The following is an 18081-nucleotide window of genomic DNA, read 5'->3' as shown; positions in this document are numbered from 1 at the left end:
CTAGTGTTCTCCCTCTCTTCCCAGTGTTCTCCCTCTCTTCCCAGCGTTCTCCCTCTCTTCCCAGCGTTCTCCCTCTCTTCCCAGTGTTCTCCCTCTCTTCCCAGTGTTCTCCCTCTCTTCCCAGCATTCTGACTCTCTTCCCAGCGTTCTGACTCTCTTCCCAGAGTTCTCCCTCTCTTCCCAGTGTTCTCCCCCTCTTCCCAGAGTTCTCCCTCTCTTCCCAGCGTTCTCCCTCTCTTCCCAGCGTTCTCCCTCTTTCCCAGCGTTCTCCCTCTCTTCCCAGCGTTCTCCCTCTCTTCCCAGCGTTCTGCCTCTCTTCCCAGCGTTCTCCCTCTCTTCCCAGCGTTCTCCCTCTCTTCCCAGTGTTCTCCCTCTCTTCCCAGAGTTCTCCCTCTCTTCCTAGTGTTCTCCCTCTCTTCCCAGTGTTCTCCCTCTCTTCCCAGCATTCTGACTCTCTTCCCAGCGTTCTGACTCTCTTCCCAGAGTTCTCCCTCTCTTCCCAGTGTTCTCCCCCTCTTCCCAGTGTTCTCCCTCTCTTCCCAGCGTTCTCCCTCTCTTCCCAGCGTTCTGCCTCTCTTCCCAGAGTTCCCCCTCTCTTCCCAGTGTTCTCCCTCTCTTCCCAGTGTTCTCCCTCTCTTCCCAGTGTTCTCCCTCTCTTCCCAGAGTTCTCCCTCTTCCCAGCGTTCTCCCTCTCTTCCCAGAGTTCCCCCTCTCTTCCCAGCGTTCTGACTCTCTTCCCAGCGTTCTCCCTCTCTTCTCAGCGTCTCCCTCTCTTCACAGCGTTCTCGCTCTTTTCCCAACGTTCTCCCTCTCTTCCCAGCGTTCTCCCTCTCTTCCCAGCGTTCTCCCTCTCTTCCCAGCGTTCTCCCTCTCTTCCCAGCGTTCTCCCTCTCTTCCCAGCGTTCTCCCTCTCTTCCCAGCGTTCTCCCTCTCTTCCCAGCGTTCTCCCTCTCTTCCCAGTGTTCTCCCTCTCTTCCCAGTGTTCTCCCTCTCTTCCCAGCATTCTCCCTCTCTTCCCAGCGTTCTCCCTCTTTCCCAGTGTTCTCCCTCTCTTCCCAGAGTTATCCCTCTTTCCTAGTGTTCTCCCTCTCTTCCCAGTGTTCTCCTCTCTTCCCAGCGTTCTCCCTCTCTTCCCAGCGTTCTCCTCTCTTCCCAGTGTTCTCCCTCTCTTCCCAGTGTTCTCCCTCTCTTCCCAGCATTCTGACTCTCTTCCCAGCGTTCTGACTCTCTTCCCAGAGTTCTCCCTCTCTTCCCAGTGTTCTCCCCCTCTTCCCAGAGTTCTCCCTCTCTTCCCAGCGTTCTCCCCCTCTTCCCAGCGTTCTCCCCCTCTTCCCAGCGTTCTCCCTCTCTTCCCAGCGTTCTCCCTCTCTTCCCAGCGTTCCGCCTCTCTTCCCAGAGTTCCCCCTCTCTTCCCAGTGTTCTCCCTCTCTTCCCAGTGTTCTCCCTCTCTTCCCAGTGTTCTCCCTCTCTTCCCAGAGTTCTCCCTCTTCCCAACATTCTCCCTCTCTTCCCAGAGTTCCCCCTCTCTTCCCAGCGTTCTCCCTCTCTTTCCAGCGTTCTCCCTCTCTTCCCAGCGTTCTCCCTCTCTTCCCAGCGTTCTGACTCTCTTCCCAGCGTTCTCCCTCTCTTCTCAGCGGTCTCCCTCTCTTCACAGCGTTCTCGCTCTTTTCCCAACGTTCTCCCTCTCTTCCCAGCGTTCTCCCTCTCTTCCCAGCGTTCTCCCTCTCTTCCCAGCGTTCTCCCTCTCTTCCCAGCGTTCTCCCTCTCTTCCCAGCGTTCTCCCTCTCTTCCCAGCATTCTGCCTCTCTTCCCAGCGTTCTCCCTCTCTTCCCAGCGTTCTCCCTCTCTTCCCAGCGTTCTCCCTCTCTTTCCAGCGTTCTCCCTCTCTTCCCAGCGTTCTCCCTCTCTTCCCAGCGTTCTGACTCTCTTCCCAGCGTTCTCCCTCTCTTCCCAGTTCTCCCTCTTCCCAGTGTTCTCCCTCTCTTCCCAGAGTTCTCCCTCTCTTCCTAGTGTTCTCCCTCTCTTCCCAGTGTTCTCCCTCTTCCCAGCATTCTGACTCTCTTCCCAGCGTTCTGACTCTCTTCCCAGAGTTCTCCCTCTTCCCAGTGTTCTCCCCTCTTCCCAGTGTTCTCCCTCTCTTCCCAGTTCTCCCTCTCTTCCCAGTTCTGCCTCTCTTCCCAGAGTTCCCCCTCTCTTTCCAGTGTTCTCCCTCTCTTCCCAGTGTTCTCCCTCTCTTCCCAGTGTTCTCCCTCTCTTCCCAGAGTTCTCCCTCTTCCCAGCGTTCTGACTCTCTTCCCAGCGTTCCCCCTCTCTTCCCAGTGTTCTCCCTCTCTTCCCAGTGTTCTCACTCTCTTCCCAGAGTTCTCCCTCTTTCCAGCGTTCTCCCTCTCTTCCCAGTGTTCTCCCTCTCTTCCCAGTGTTCTCCCTCTCTTCCCAGTGTTCTCCCTCTCTTCCCAGTGTTCTCCCTCTCTTCCCAGTGTTCTCCCTCTCTTCCCAGTGTTCTCCCTCTCTTCCCAGCGTTCTCCCTCTCTTCCCAGTGTTCTCCCTCTCTTCCCAGCGTTCTCCCTCTCTTCCCAGCGTTCTCCCTCTCTTCCCAGTGTTCTCCCTCTCTTCCCAGCGTTCTCCCTCTCTTCCCAGCATTCTCCCTCTCTTCCCAGCATTCTCCCTCTCTTCCCAGCGTTCTCCCTCTCTTCCCAGCGTTCTCCCTCTCTTCCCAGAGTTCTCCCACTCTCCTCATAAGATGTAATAAAGTTCAGTGGAGGGGGAGACATTTCAGAATAATGTCTGGAACGGATCGAATGAAATGGCATCAAACAGATGGAAACCATTCCACTCATTCCGATCCAGCCATTACCACGAGCCCATCTCCCTAATTGAGGTGCCACCATTCTCCTGTGATAGTTATATTGTTCTCTGTCCATCTATAGGAGACTCTTGTTTACACGTATCAGATCGGTGCTCCTCAGGGCTTTGGGTGAGGTCCTGCTGTCTGTTAGCAGTCTGTTAGCTATCTGTTAGCTGTATGTTAGCTGTGTGTAAGCTGTGTGTTAGCTTTGTGTTAGCTGTCTGTTTGCTGTCTTTTAGCTGTCTGTTTGCTGTCTGTTTGCTGTGTGTTAGCTGTCTGTTAGCTGTCTGTTAGCTGTCTGTTAGCTTTGTGTTAGTTGTCTGTTAAGTGTGTGTTAGCTGTCTGTTAGCTTTGTGTTTTCTGTCTGTTAGCTGTCTGTTAGCTGTGTGTTAGCTGTCTGTTAGCTGTGTGTTAGCTGTCTGTTAGATGTGTGTTAGCAGTGTGTTAGCTGTCTGTTAGCTGACTGTTAGCTGTGTGTTAGCTGTCTGTTAGCTGTGTGTTAGCTGTGTGTTAGCTATCTGTTAGCTGTGTGTTAGCTGTCTGTTAGCTGTCTGTTAGCTGTCTGTTTGCTGTGTGTTAGCTGTCTGTTAGCTGTCTGTTAGCTGTCTGTCACCTGTGTTTTAGCTGTCTGTTAGCTGTCTGTCACCTGTGTGTTAGCTGTCTGTTAGCAGTGTGTTAGCTGTCTGTTAGATGTGTGTTAGCTGTGTGTTAGCTGTGTGTTAGCTATCTGTTAGCTGTCTGTTAGCTGTCTGTCACCTGTGTTTTAGCTGTCTGTTAGCTGTCTGTTAGCTGTCTGTCACCTGTGTGTTAGCTGTGTGTTAGCTGTCTGTTAGCAGTGTATTAGCTGTCTGTTAGCTGTGTGTTAGCTGTGTGTTAGCTGTCTGTTAGCTGTCTGTTAGCTGTGTGTTAGCTGTGTGTTAGCTGTGTGTTAGCTGTGCGTTAGCTATCTGTTAGCTGTGTGTTAGCTGCTTGGCGACAGATCTCAGATAGTAGCAGCCTAATCGACAGTCTCGACTTTTCTTTGTTAGAGGAAGACCATTATAACGTGTTTGTAATCATGCCCTTTAGACCTGTAGAACAAAGCTGTTAGTAAATCAGGTTGACAATGAATCATAATTCCCATAGGAAGTCTTAATCTTCTTATTGTGTGTTTGCTTTGAGTTGCCTACACCCACTGACTAGAGTCCTCACTCATCTGAAACTGTGTTTGATGTAGCTAGTATCTACACCCATCGTTCTCACTCCTCATCTGGAACTGTGTTTGATGTAGTTAGTATCTACACCCATCGTTCTCACTCCTCATCTGGAACTGTGTTTGATGTAGTTAGTATCTACACCCATCGTTCTCACTCCTCATCTGGAACTGTGTTTGATGTAGTTAGTATCTACACCCATCGTTCTCACTCCTCATCTGGAACTGTGTTTGATGTAGCTAGTATCTACAACCATCGTTCTCACTCCTCATCTGGAACTGTGTTTGATGTAGCTAGTATCTACACCCACCATTCTCACTCCTCATCTGAAACTGTGTTTGATGTAGCTAGTATCTACACCTATCCACTAAGTTTTCATTCCTCAACTAAAACCACTATTCCTTCTTGTCCGACCCCAGGGCAGCGACAGCGAGTACGAGGTGGATCAGAACCGGGGCGGGCAACAGAAGACACACTCCTTCGTCAACCACTACATCAGTGACCCCACCTACTATAACTCCTGGCGCCGCCAGGAGAAGGGCGTCTCTCGCCCCCCGGCCTACGGATATACACAGCCAGAGCCGCTGCACCCCCAACCCCTGGCTGAGCAAGATCCCATCCAGCCCACCACCAACACCACCCCGAGACATCCTCCACCCCTGCCCCCACTACCCCCCCTGCTGCCCCGGGCCCTCTCTCCATCCCCCCAGCCCCAGGGCCTCCAGGGGCTCCGTAGCCAAGGGGGTCTCATCCAGGGTCTGGCACCCCAGGGTCAGGGCACACTATTCAGGCCAAAGGGCAGCCGGACTCCCACTCCCTCGCTGCTGTCCTGTTCTGTGTCTGAACCCCCCAGCCAGCACGGGACCCTCCTGTACAGCAGTAGGCCTCCAAGCAGCTTGGGCTGTTCCTCCACGCAGCAGCCTCCTACCGCGGGCTTCTCCTCTTTCGTTTGAACCACGTTTAACACACTACTCCCAGTAGGAACATACAGTGGGGCAAAAAAGTATTTAGTCAGCCACCAATTGTGCAAGTTCTCCCACTTAAAAAGATGAGAGAGGCCTGTAATTTTCATCATAGGTACACTTCAACTATGACAGTCAAAATGAGAAATTTTCAGATTTTTAAGAGGCTCCTCTGTCCTCCACTCGTTACCTGTATTAATGGCACCTGTTTGAACTTGTTATCAGTATAAAAGACACCTGTCCACAACCTCAAACAGTCACACTCCACAATCCACTATGGCCAAGACCAAAGAGCTGTCAAAGGACACCAGAAACAAAATTGTAGACCTGCAGCAGGCTGAGAACCAGGCTGAGAAGACTGAATCTGCAATAGGTAGAAATCAACTGTGGGAGCAATTATTAGGAAATGGAAGACATACAAGACCACTGATAATCTCCCTCGATCTGGGGCTCCACGCAAGATCTCACCCAGTGGGGTCAAAATGATCACAAGAACAGTGAGCAAAAATCCCAGAACCACACGGGGGGACCTAGTGAATGACCTGCAGAGAGCTGGGACCAAAGTAACAAAGCCTATCATCAGTAACACATTACGCCGCCAGGGACTCAAATCCTGCAGTGCCAGACGTGTACCCCTGCTTAAGCCAGTACATGTCCAGGCCCGTCTGAAGTTTGCTAGAGAGCATTTGAATGATCCAGAAGAAGATTGGGAATGTCATATGGTCAGATGAAACCAAAATATAAATTTTGGTAAAAACTCAACTCGTCGTGTTTGGAGGACAAAGAATGCTGAGTTGCATCCAAAGAACACCACACCTACTGTGAAGCATGGTGGTGGAAACATCATGCTTTGGGGCTGTTTTTCTGCAAAGGGACCAGGACGACTGATCCATGTAAAGGAAAGAATGAATGGGGCCATGTATCGTGACATTTTGAGTGAAAACCTCCTTCCATCAGCGAGGGCATTGAAGATGAAATGTGGCTGGGTCTTTCAACACAATGCCTGGGCAACGAAGGAGTGGCTTCGTAAGAAGCATTTCAAGGTCCTGGAGTGGCCTAGCCAGATCTCAACCCCATAGAAAATCTTTGGAGGGAGTTGAAAGTCCGTGTTGCCCAGCAACAGCCCCAAAACATCACTGCTCTAGAGGAGATCTGCATGGAGGAATGGGCCAAAATACCAGCAACAGTGTGTGAAAACCTTGTGAAGAGTTACAGAAAACATTTGACCTCTGTCATTGCCAACAAAGGGTATTTAACAAGTATTGAGATAAACTTTTGTTATTGACCAAATACTTATTTTCCACCATAATTTGCAAATTTTCTCATTTTGTCTGTCATAGTTGAAGTGTACCTATGATGAAAATGACAGGGCTCTCTCATCTTTTTAAGTGGGAGAACTTGCACAATTGGTGGCTGACTAAATACTTTTTAGCCCTCATTCACACTATAGAGCTGACCCTGAGCCCTACTGGGCTAGCTAGCCCTCATTCACACTATAGAGCTGACCCTGAGCCCTACTGGGCTAGCTAGCCCTCATTCACACTATAGAGCTGACCCTGAGCCCTACTGTGCTAGCTAGCCCTCATTCACACTATAGAGCTGACCCTGAGCCCTACTGGGCTAGCTAGCCCTCATTCACACTATAGGGCTGACCCTGAGCCCTACTGGGCTAGCTAGCCCTCATTCACACTATAGAGCTGACCCTGAGCCCTACTGGGCTAGCTAGCCCTCATTCACACTATAGAGCTGACCCTGAGCCCTACTGGGCTAGCTAGCCCTCATTCACACTATAGAGCTGACCCTGAGCCCTACTGGGCTAGCTAGCCCTCATTCACACTATAGGGCTGACCCTGAGCCCTACTGGGCTAGCCAGCCCTCATTCACACTATAGGGCTGACCCTGAGCCCTACTGGGCTAGCTAGCCCTCATTCACACTATAGGGCTGACCCTGAGCCCTACTGGGCTAGCTAGCCCTCATTCACACTATAGGGCTGACCCTGAGCCCTACTGGGCTAGCTAGCCCTCATTCACACTATAGGGCTGACCCTGAGCCCTACTGGGCTAGCTAGCCCTCATTCACACTATAGGGCTGACCCTGAGCCCTACTGGGCTAGCTAGCCCTCATTCACACTATAGGGCTGACCCTGAGCCCTACTGGGCTAGCTAGCCCTCATTCACACTATAGGGCTGACCCTGAGCCCTACTGGGCTAGCTAGCCCTCATTCACACTATAGGGCTGACCCTGAGCCCTACTGTGCTGGCTTGGATAGTTTATTTTCACATGATCCTGTCCAGCACGGTTCCATCTACTATATTGGATGTGTAACCTGGCCAGCGCCGTACAGCTCGCTTTGGTTCATAGTGAAAAGGGGAATATTTTGTTGTATTTGGTTCTACTCACGTTTACATTTTTTTCTGCTTGTTTCTTACGATATTTAAAGGTGTTCTCTCGATATTATAGTAAACATTACAGGCATCTTGGATAGTATTTTCGCTCGTGTGTGTGTGTGTGTGTGTGTGTGTGTGTGTGTGTGTGTGTGTGTGTGTGTGTGTGTGTGTGTGCGTGTGCGTGTGCGTGTACGTGTGCGTGCGTGTGTGTGTGTGCGTGTGCGTCTATGAGTGAGCAAGAGAAAGAGAGAGCGAGAGAGAGAGAGTTAAATTTCTTTTTAAAAAGACAATCATTCAGAATGTTTCTGATGCTTGGCACATTAATAATAGTATTTTACACGACAGCCACGACACGTGAACCAGGATATGAGTATTGAAGTCTTTATGAACAAGAGAGCAGGACCACGCCACAAAGGATCAGCGGACTGTGTCCTACAGAGAATAACACAGGGAAAAACACTCCATGTGGGCTGGAAATATGAACCAGGGACGAACGTAAGAGACAACTGTTACAGGACAAATAACTTCTGGTTCCACGACAGTCAATCAGCTACAACGGCTTCAACACCTTCCATGTTCTCCTCACTTAAACCCAAAACATTGTTGCTATTTTATATGTACATATGTGATATGTATTTTGTCTTCATTTTGTTGAACCGATATTTATTTCTTAATGGTATCTATATCAATCACTTCTGTAATGGTAATGTTATCAATCTCATTTTTTTTTTTAAAGTATTGCGTAATGTAATCTGTCTGCTTACAGCTACGGCTACATTCCTCTGCAACTGCAGAACGTTGAATGTGGTTTTTCAACACTTTACAATATGGATTTCGGCTTTAATTCCACGTCAACATGCAGATAAATACCCCCATTTGTTGTATTGTAATATTCATTTTGACCCAAGTATGATGGGACATTTCTAACGGGATGGAAACGTTTGGAAGAAGGTCCCTGATCACATCCAAGGTTCATCGGAACACCTTGATCACCTGTGTTGTTGTGCTGAAACTCAAGTATGATGGGACATTTCTAACGGGATGGAAACGTTTGGAAGAAGGTCCCTGATCACATCCAAGGTTCATCGGATCACCTGTGTTGTTGTGCTGAAACTCAAGTATGATGGGACATTTCTAACGGGATGGAAACGTTTGGAAGAAGGTCCCTGATCACATCCAAGGTTCATCGGAACACCTTGATCACCTGTGTTGTTGTGCTGAAACTCACTGTACACATCATAACCACGTGATCGTAAATTAATACGACTCTCATAGCAACAATAAATTATTTTATTTTCTACAAATGGTTTCTTTGAACGCCTCACTAAATTGTAAGCCTTGAAATAGATACCCAGACTCTGTTGAATGCTCCTGTAGTTTATTCAGATTCTACCTGGTCTGTAGGAGGGTCAGTCTCATAGGTCTGTAGGAGATAAAGACCCTCATCACTAAAGTTAATAATCAGGGTCAGTCTCATGTAGGTCTGTAGGAGATAAAGACCCCTCACTAAAGTTAAATAATCAGGGTCAGTCTCATAGGTCTGTAGGAGACAAAGACCCTCACTAAAGACCCTTAAATAATCAGGTTCAGTCTCATAGGTCTGTAGGAGATAAAGACCCTCACTAAAGTTAATAATCAGGTTCAGTCTCATAGGTCTGTAGGAGATAAAGACCCTCACTAAAGTTAATAATCAGGTTCAGTCTCATAGGTCTGTAGGAGATAAAGACCCTCACTAAAGTTAATAATCAGGTTCAGTCTCATAGGTCTGTAGGAGATAAAGACCCTCACTAAAGTTAATAATCAGGTTCAGTCTCATAGGTCTGTAGGAGATAAAGACCCTCACTAAAGACCCTTAATAATCAGGGTCAGTCTCATAGGTCTGTAGGAGATAAAGACCCTCACTAAAGTCTGTTAAATAATCAGGGTCAGTCTCATAGGTCTGTAGGAGATAAAGACCCTCACTAAAGTTAATAATCAGGTTCAGTCTCATAGGTCTGTAGGAGATAAAGACCCTCACTAAAGTTAAATAATCAGGTTCAGTCTCAGTCTCACTAAAGTAAATAATCAGGTCTCTCATAGGTCTGTAGGAGATAAAGACCCTCACTAAAGTCTAAGGTCTAAGATAAAGACCCTCAGGGTTAATAATCAGGGTCTCATAGGTCTGTAGGAGATAAAGACCCTCACTAAAGTTAATAATCAGGTCTCAGTCTCATAGGTCTGTAGGAGATAAAGACCCTCACTAAAGTCAGGGTCAGTCTCAGGTCTGTAGGAGATAAAGACCCTCACTAAAGACCTCACTAATAATCAGGGTCAGTCTCATAGGTCTGTAGGAGATAAAGACCCTCACTAAAGTTAAATAATCAGGTTCAGTCTCATAGGTCTGTAGGAGATAAAGACCCTCACTAAAGTTAAATAATCAGGGTCAGTCTCATAGGTCTGTAGGAGATAAAGACCCTCACTAAAGTTAAATAATCAGGTTCAGTCTCATAGGTCTGTAGGAGACCCTAAAGACCTCATAGGTAAAGATAAACCCTCATAATCAGGGTCAGTCTCATAGGTCTGTAGGAGATAAAGACCCTCACTAAAGTAAATAATCAGGTCAGTCTCATAGGTCTGTAGGAGATAAAGACCCTCACTAAAGTTAATAATCAGGGTCAGTCTCATAGGTCTGTAGGAGATAAAGACCCTCACTAAAGTTAAATAATCAGGGTCAGTCTCATAGGTCTGTAGGAGATAAAGACCCTCACTAAAGTAATCAATAATCAGGTTCAGTCTCATAGGTCTGTAGGAGATAAAGACCCTCACTAAAGTCTGTAGGAGATAAAGACCCTTAAATAATCAGGGTCAGTCTCATAGGTCTGTAGGAGATAAAGACCCTTAAAGTAATAATCAGGGTCAGTCTCATAGGTCTGTAGGAGATAAAGACCCTCACTAAAGTTAAATAATCAGGGTCAGTCTCATAGGTCTGTAGGAGATAAAGACCCTCACTAAAGTTAATAATCAGGGTCAGTCTCATAGGTCTGTAGGAGATAAAGACCCTCACTAAAGTTAAATAATCAGGTTCAGTCTCATAGGTCTGTAGGAGATAAAGACCCTCTAAAGTTAAGACCAGTCTCACTGTAAGATAAAGACCCTCACTAAAGTAATAATCAGGTTCAGTCTCATAGGTCTGTAGGAGATAAAGACCCTCACTAAAGTTAAATAATCAGGGTCAGTCTCATAGGTCTGTAGGAGATAAAGACCCTCACTAAAGTTAATCAGGTAATCAGGAGATAAAGACCCTCAGTCTCATAGGTCTGTAGGGTTCAGTCTCATAGGTCTGTAGATAAAGACCCTCACTAAAGTTAAATAATCAGGTTCAGTCTCATAGGTCTGTAGGAGATAAAGACCCTCACTAAAGTTAAATAATCAGGGTCAGTCTCATAGGTCTGTAGGAGATAAAGACCCTCACTAAAGAAATAATCAGGGTCAGTCTCATAGGTCTGTAGGAGATAAAGACCTCACTAAAGTTAAATAATCAGGGTCAGTCTCATAGGTCTGTAGGAGATAAAGACTAAAGTTAAATAATCAGGGTCAGTCTCATAGGTCTGTAGGAGATAAAGACCCTCACTAAAGTTAAATAATCAGGTTCAGTCTCATAGGTCTGTAGGAGATAAAGACCCTCAAAAGAAATAATCCCTCATAGGTCTGTAGGAGAAAAGACCCTTAATAATCAGGGTCAGTCTCATAGGTCTGTAGGAGATAAAGACCCTCACTAAAGTTAAATAATCAGGTTCAGTCTCATAGGTCTGTAGGAGATAAAGACCCTCACTAAAGTTAAATAATCAGGGTCAGTCTCATAGGTCTGTAGGAGATAAAGACCCTCACTAAAGTTAAATAATCAGGTCAGTCTCATCTGTAGGAGATAAAGACCTCTGGTCTGTAGGAGATAAAGACCCTCACTAAAGTTAAATAATCAGGTTCAGTCTCAGGTCTGTAGGAGATAAGACCCTCACAAGGGTCAGTCTCATAGGTCCCTCACTAAAGTTAAATAATCAGGGTCAGTCTCATAGGTCTGTAGGAGATAAAGACCCTCACTAAAGTTAAAATCAAGTCTCAGGTCTGTAGGAGATAAAGACCCTCACTAAAGTTAAATAATCAGGTTCAGTCTCATAGGTCTGTAGGAGATAAAGACCCTCAGGGTCAGTCTCATAGGTCTGTAGGAGATAAAGACCCTCACTAAAGTTAAATAATCAGGTTCAGTCTCATAGGTCTGTAGGAGATAAAGACCCTCACTAAAGACCCTTAAATAATCAGGTTCAGTCTCATAGGTCTGTAGGAGATAAAGACCAGTCTCATAGGTCTGTAGGAGATAAAGACTCACTAAAGTTAAATAATCAGGGTCAGTCTCATAGGTCTGTAGGAGATAAAGACCCTCACTAAAGTTAAATAATCAGGTTCAGTCTCATAGGTCTGTAGGAGATAAAGACCCTCACTAAAGGGTTCTCATAAGGAGATAAAGACCCTCACTAAAGGTAATCAGGTTCAGTCTCATAGGTCTGTAGGTTTAGATATCAAGACCCTCACTAAAGTTAAATAATCAGTAATCTCATAGGTCTGAAGACCCTCTAAAGAATAATCATGAACTCATAGGTCTGTAGGAGATAAAGACCCTCACTAAAGTTCATGTACTGTAGCCCTAGGCAACGCTCACTGTTAAAGAACACCATCCTCCTTCACATAGAACTCTGTCAGAGCCAGAAGGATGACTGACACTAGATGCTGATAGGCAGATAGATGACCTGATTCTTCCCAGCCACATCAGAGACAGAGCAGGGACAGAGACAGAACAGAGCCGAGATGGGACAGAGACAGAACAGAGATGAGATGAGACAGGGACAGAGACAGAACAGAGATGAGATGAGACAGGGACAGAGACAGAACAGAGATGAGATGACTAGTTAATAATCAGTTCAGTCTCATAGGTCTGTAGGAGATAAAGGCCCTCACTAAAGTTAGGGACAGAGACAGAACAGAGATGAGACAGAGGTCAGAACAGGGGAGAAGGGATGATGACAGGGAGAAGGGAGGATGACAGGAAGAAGGGAGGATGACAGGGAGAAGGGGGATGGCAGGGGAGAATGGGGATGACAGGGGAGAATGAGGGAATGACAGGGGAGAAGGGGGATGACAGGGGAGAATGAGGGATGACAGAGGAGAATGGGGATGACAGGGGAGAATAGGGGATGACAGGGGAGAAAGGGGGATGACAGGGGAGAAGGAGGGATGACAGGGGAGAAGGGAGGATGACAGGGAGAAAGGGGGATGACAGGCAGAAGGGGGGATGACAGGGGAGAAGGAGGGATGACAGTGGAGAATGGGGATGACAGGGGAGGGGGATGACAAGGGGGATGACAGGGAGAAGGGGGATGACAGGGGAGGGATGACAGGGGGGGAGGGATGACAGGGATAGGGGGATGACAGGGAGAAGGGGGATGACAGGGAGAAGGGGGATGACAGGGAGAAGGGGGATGACAGGGAGGAAGGGGGATGACATGGGAGAAGGGGGGATGACATGGGAGAAGGGGGGATGACATGGGAGAAGGGGGGATGACAGGGGAGGGGGGATGACTAAGGGGGGGTGACATGAGAGAAGGGGGGATGACAGGGAAAATATAACCGGAAAATATGTATCCCTGGTAGAGGGGAAGGAGAGAGACGAGAGACAACAAAAAGAGAGCGGGGTTGAGAGAGAGAGGTGGGTACAACGAAATGAGAGAGGGGTGAGAGAGAGAGAGAGAGAGAGAGAGAGAGAGAGAGAGAGAGAGAGAGAGAGAGGTGGGTACAACGAAATGAGAGAGGGGTTGAGAGAGAGAGAGAGAGAGGTGGGTACAACGAAATGAGAGGCCCGGCCAACAATCCACAGGAAGCTCCAGAAAGCTTATATTTTGCAGAAGCCCTCCTCTGATGCCAGTAATTGGACAGAAAGACAGATCCTTGGCAAATCCTTAATGCATCCACAAACACAAACAGAGCACTGCAGTTGTCTAGAGATTCTCATTAAGATCCAACTCACAGGACCAGGAGCCGGATGGAGTGAGTGAGTGAGTGAGTGAGTGAGTGAGTGAGTGAGTGAGTGAGTGAGTGAGTGAGAGAGTGAGTGAGTGAGTGAGAGAGAGAGAGAGAGAGAGAGAGAGAGAGAGAGAGAGAGAGAGAGAGAGAGAGAGAGAGAGAGAGAGAGAGAGAGAGAGAGAGAGAGAGAGAGAGAGAGAGAGAGAGAGAGAGAGAGAGAGAGAGAGAGAGAGAGAGAGAGAGAGAGAGAAGAGGAGAGAGAGAGTAAAATGGCTGTAAAATATGACTGATGAACATTGGCTGTCTAAATATACAGTCCTTCATGCTTTTCACTGCATCACAGAAAGTACATGAGGGAGGAGAAAGAGAGAGGGGGAAGGGGAGGTTACAGCAAAGTGCTTGTCAACATGTAGTTAATCATGCATCTTTTAGAACGATTGAATTGTCCAAAAAGTATTTTCCTAAATGATACTATGGATAGAACTGATGAATTAGTTCACTGACTGTTCTTGTCTAGTGACTATTTCTAGTGTTCTTCACTCAACAGCAGCCCTGTCAGTCTGGGTAACAGAGGCATCTATCACTCAACAACATCCCTACCAGTCTGAGTAACAGAGGCATCACTGACTGTCAGTCTTGTCTAGAGGCATCTATGAGCCCTGCCAGTTTCTATCACTCATCTATCAGCATCCCTGTCAGTCTGAGTAACAGAGGCATCTATCTGAGTAACAGAGGCATCTATCACTCAGCATCCCTGTCAGTCTGGGTAACAGAGGCATCTATCACTCAACAGCATCCCTGCCAGTCTGAGTAACAGAGGCATCTATCACTCAACAGCATCCCTGTCAGTCTGGGTAACAGAGGCATCTATCACTCAACAGCATCCCCCTGCAGTCTGGGTAACTGAGGCATCTATCACTCAACAGCATCCCTGCCAACAGAGGAATCTATCACCAACAGCATCCCTGCCAGTCTGGGTAACAGAGGCATCTATCACTCAACAGCAGCCCTACCAGTCTGGGTAACAGAGGAATCTATCACTCAACAGCATCCCTGTCAGAGTAACAGAGGCATCTATCACTCAACAGCAGCCCTACCAGTCTGGGTAACAGAGGCAACTATCACTCAACAGCATCCCTACCAGTCTGAGTAACAGAGGCATCTATCACTCAACAGCAGCCCTACCAGTCTGGGTAACAGAGGCATCTATCACTCAACAACATCGCTACCAGTCTGGGTAACAGAGGAATCTATCACTCAACAGCATCCCTGCCAGTCTGGGTAACAGAGGCATCTATCACTCAACAACATCCCTGCCAGTCTGAGTAACAGAGGCATCTATCACTCAACAGCATCCCTGTCAGTCTGGGTAACAGAGGCATCTATCACTCAACAGCATCCCTGCCAGTCTGGGTAACAGAGGAATCTATCACCAACAGCATCCCTGCCAGTCTGGGTAACAGAGGCATCTATCACTCAACAGCAGCCCTACCAGTCTGGGTAACAGAGGAATCTATCACTCAACAGCATCCCTGTCAGAGTAACAGAGGCATCTATCACTCAACAGCAGCCCTACCAGTCTGGGTAACAGAGGCATCTATCACTCAACAGCATCCCTACCAGTCTGAGTAACAGAGGCATCTATCACTCAACAGCAGCCCTACCAGTCTGGGTAACAGAGGCATCTATCACTCAACAACATCGCTACCAGTCTGGGTAACAGAGGAATCTATCACTCAACAGCATCCCTGCCAGTCTGGGTAACAGAGGCATCTATCACTCAACAACATCCCTGCCAGTCTGAGTAACAGAGGCATCTATCACTCAACAGCAGCCCTACCAGTCTGGGTAACAGAGGCATCTATCACTCAACAACATCGCTACCAGTCTGGGTAACAGAGGAATCTATCACTCAACAGCATTCCTGTCAGAGTAACAGAGGCATCTATCACTCAACAACATCCCTGTCAGTCTGGGTAACAGAGGCATCTATCACTCAACAACATCCCTGCCAGTCTGAGTAACAGAGGCATCTATCACTCAACAGCATCCCTGTCAGAGTAACAGAGGCATCTATCACTCAACAACATCCCTGTCAGAGTAACAGAGGCATCTATCACTCAACAACATCCCTACCAGTCTGGGTAACAGAGGCATCTATCACTCAACAACATCCCTGTCAGTCTGAGTAACAGAGGCATCTATCACTCAACAGCATCCCTACCAGTCAGAGTAACAGAGGAATCTATCACTCAACAGCATCCCTGTCAGAGTAACAGAGGAATCTATCACTCAACAACATCCCTACCAGTCTGAGTAACAGAGGCATCTATCACTCAACAACATCCCTGCCAGTCTGAGTAACAGAGGAATCTATCACTCAACAACATCCCTACTAGTCTGGGTAACAGAGGAATCTATCACTCAACAACATCCCTACCAGTCTGGGTAACAGAGGAATCTATCACTCAACAACATCCCTACCAGTCTGGGTAACAGAGGAATCTATCACTCAACAACATCCCTGCCAGTCTGAGTAACAGAGGAATCTATCACTCAACAACATCCCTGTCTGAGTAACAGAGGCATCTATCACACAACAACATCCCTACCAGTCTGGGTAACAGAGGAATCTATCACTCAACAGCATCCCTACCAGTCTGGGTAACAGAGGCATCTATCACTCAACAGCATCCCTGTCAGTCTGGGTAACAGAGGAATCTATCACTCAACAGCATCCCTACCAGTCTGGGTAACAGAGGAATCTATCACTCAACAACATCCCTACCAGTCTGGGTAACAGAGGAATCTATCACTCAACAGCATCCCTGCCAGTCTGAGTAACAGAGGAATCTATCACTCAACAACATCCCTACCAGTCTGGGTAACAGAGGAATCTATCACTCAACAGCATCCCTACCAGTCTGGGTAACAGAGGAATCTATCACTCAACAGCATCCCTGTCAGAGTAACAGAGGCGGCTGATTCTGAATAACTATATAGTCTAATGGCCATATCATCACAGACATTGTTAGGCCAGGTGTAGGATGGTTACTCTAACCTGGACTGTTAGGCCAGGATGGTTACTCTAACCTGGACTGTTAGGCCAGGTGTAGGATGGTTACTCTAACCTGGACTGTTAGGCCAGGTGTGGGAGGATTATTCTAACCTAGACTGTTAGGCCAGGTGTAGGATGGTTACTCTAACCTGGATTGTTAGGCCAGGTGTGGGAGGATTATTCTAACCTAGACTGTTAGGCCAGGTGTAGGATGGTTACTCTAACCTGGATTGTTAGGCCAGGATTGTTACTCTAACCTGGGTTGTTAGGCCAGGATGGTTACTCTAACCTGGATTATTAGGCCAGGTGTAGGAGGAGTATTCTAACCTAGACTGTTAGGCCAGGTGTAGGATGGTTATTCTAACCTGGATTGTTAGGCCAGGATGGTTATTTTAACCTGGATTGTTAGGCCAGGATTGTTACTCTAACCTGGGTTGTTAGGCCAGGTGTGGGATGGTTACTCTAACCTGGGTTGTTAGGCCAGGATGGTTACTCTAACCTGGGTTGTTAGGCCAGGTGTGGGATGGTTACTCTAACCTGGGTTGTTAGGCCAGGTGTGTGATGGTTACTCTAACCTGGGTTGTTAGGCCAGGTGTGGGATGGTTACTCTAACCTGGGTTGTTAGGCCAGGTGTGGGATGGTTACTCTAACCTGGGTTGTTAGGCCAGGTGTGTGATGGTTACTCTAACCTGGGTTGTTAGGCCAGGTGTGTGATGGTTACTCTAACCTGGGTTGTTAGGCCAGGTGTGTGATGGTTACTCTAACCTGGGTTGTTAGGCCAGGTGTGGGATGGTTATTCTAACCTGGGTTGTTAGGCCAGGTGTGTGATGGTTACTCTAACCTGGGTTGTTAGGCCAGGTGTGGGATGGTTACTCTAACCTGGGTTGTTAGGCCAGGTGTGGGATGGTGATTCTAACCTGGATTGTTAGGCCAGGTGTGGGATGGTTACTCTAACCTGGATTGTTAGGCCAGGTGTGGGATGGTTACTCTAACCTGGGTTGTTAGGCCAGGTGTAGGATGGTTACTCTAACCTGGGTTGTTAGGCCAGGTGTGTGATGGTTACTCTAACCTGGATTGTTAGGCCAGGTGTGTGATGGTTACTCTAACCTGGGTTGTTAGGCCAGGTGTAGGATGGTTACTCTAACCTGGGTTGTTAGGCCAGGTGTGGGATGGTTACTCTAACCTGGGTTGTTAGGCCAGGTGTGTGATGGTTACTCTAACCTGGGTTGTTAGGCCAGGTGTGTGATGATTACTCTAACCTGGGTTGTTAGGCCAGGTGTGGGATGGTTACTCTAACCTGGGTTGTTAGGCCAGGTGTGGGATGGTGATTCTAACCTGGATTGTTAGGCCAGGTGTGGGATGATTACTCTAACCTGGACTGTTAGGCCAGGTGTAGGATGGTTACTCTAACCTTGTTAGGCCAAAACCCAACGCGCAGAGCGAACGGCTGAAGGAATGAACTGCAGAAAACCTTCAGATGGATCTTGGGCTGGATACGCTCCCTAAAACTGTCAGGACCATATGGTTCTGATGAAGGAGGAATATTTTCCATCAAATCTACCAATTCTGCAAGAAAATTGCAAT

General features: G+C 47.6%; 1 protein-coding gene across 1 annotated transcript in view; it reads left to right on the top strand.

Annotated features, from left to right (window-relative positions):
* LOC127927651 (protein sidekick-2-like) overlaps positions 1 to 8642 on the top strand; it is a gene marked incomplete at its 5' end in the record, with an annotated part of 38580 nt that extends 29938 nt beyond the window's left edge. The window contains 2 exons of the mRNA XM_052514262.1: positions 4458 to 8468; positions 8570 to 8642. Coding sequence (XP_052370222.1) covers positions 4458 to 4991 — 534 coding nt within the window. The remainder of the gene's footprint in view (positions 1 to 4457; positions 8469 to 8569) is intronic.
* Between the last annotated feature and the right edge of the window lie 9439 nt (positions 8643 to 18081).

Source organism: Oncorhynchus keta, unplaced genomic scaffold, assembly GCF_023373465.1.
Source record: "Oncorhynchus keta strain PuntledgeMale-10-30-2019 unplaced genomic scaffold, Oket_V2 Un_scaffold_16977_pilon_pilon, whole genome shotgun sequence".
NCBI classification, from domain to species: domain Eukaryota; kingdom Metazoa; phylum Chordata; class Actinopteri; order Salmoniformes; family Salmonidae; genus Oncorhynchus; species Oncorhynchus keta.
The sequence above is the reverse complement of the archived record's forward strand: the minus strand, read 5'-3'. Positions and strand labels throughout refer to the sequence as shown.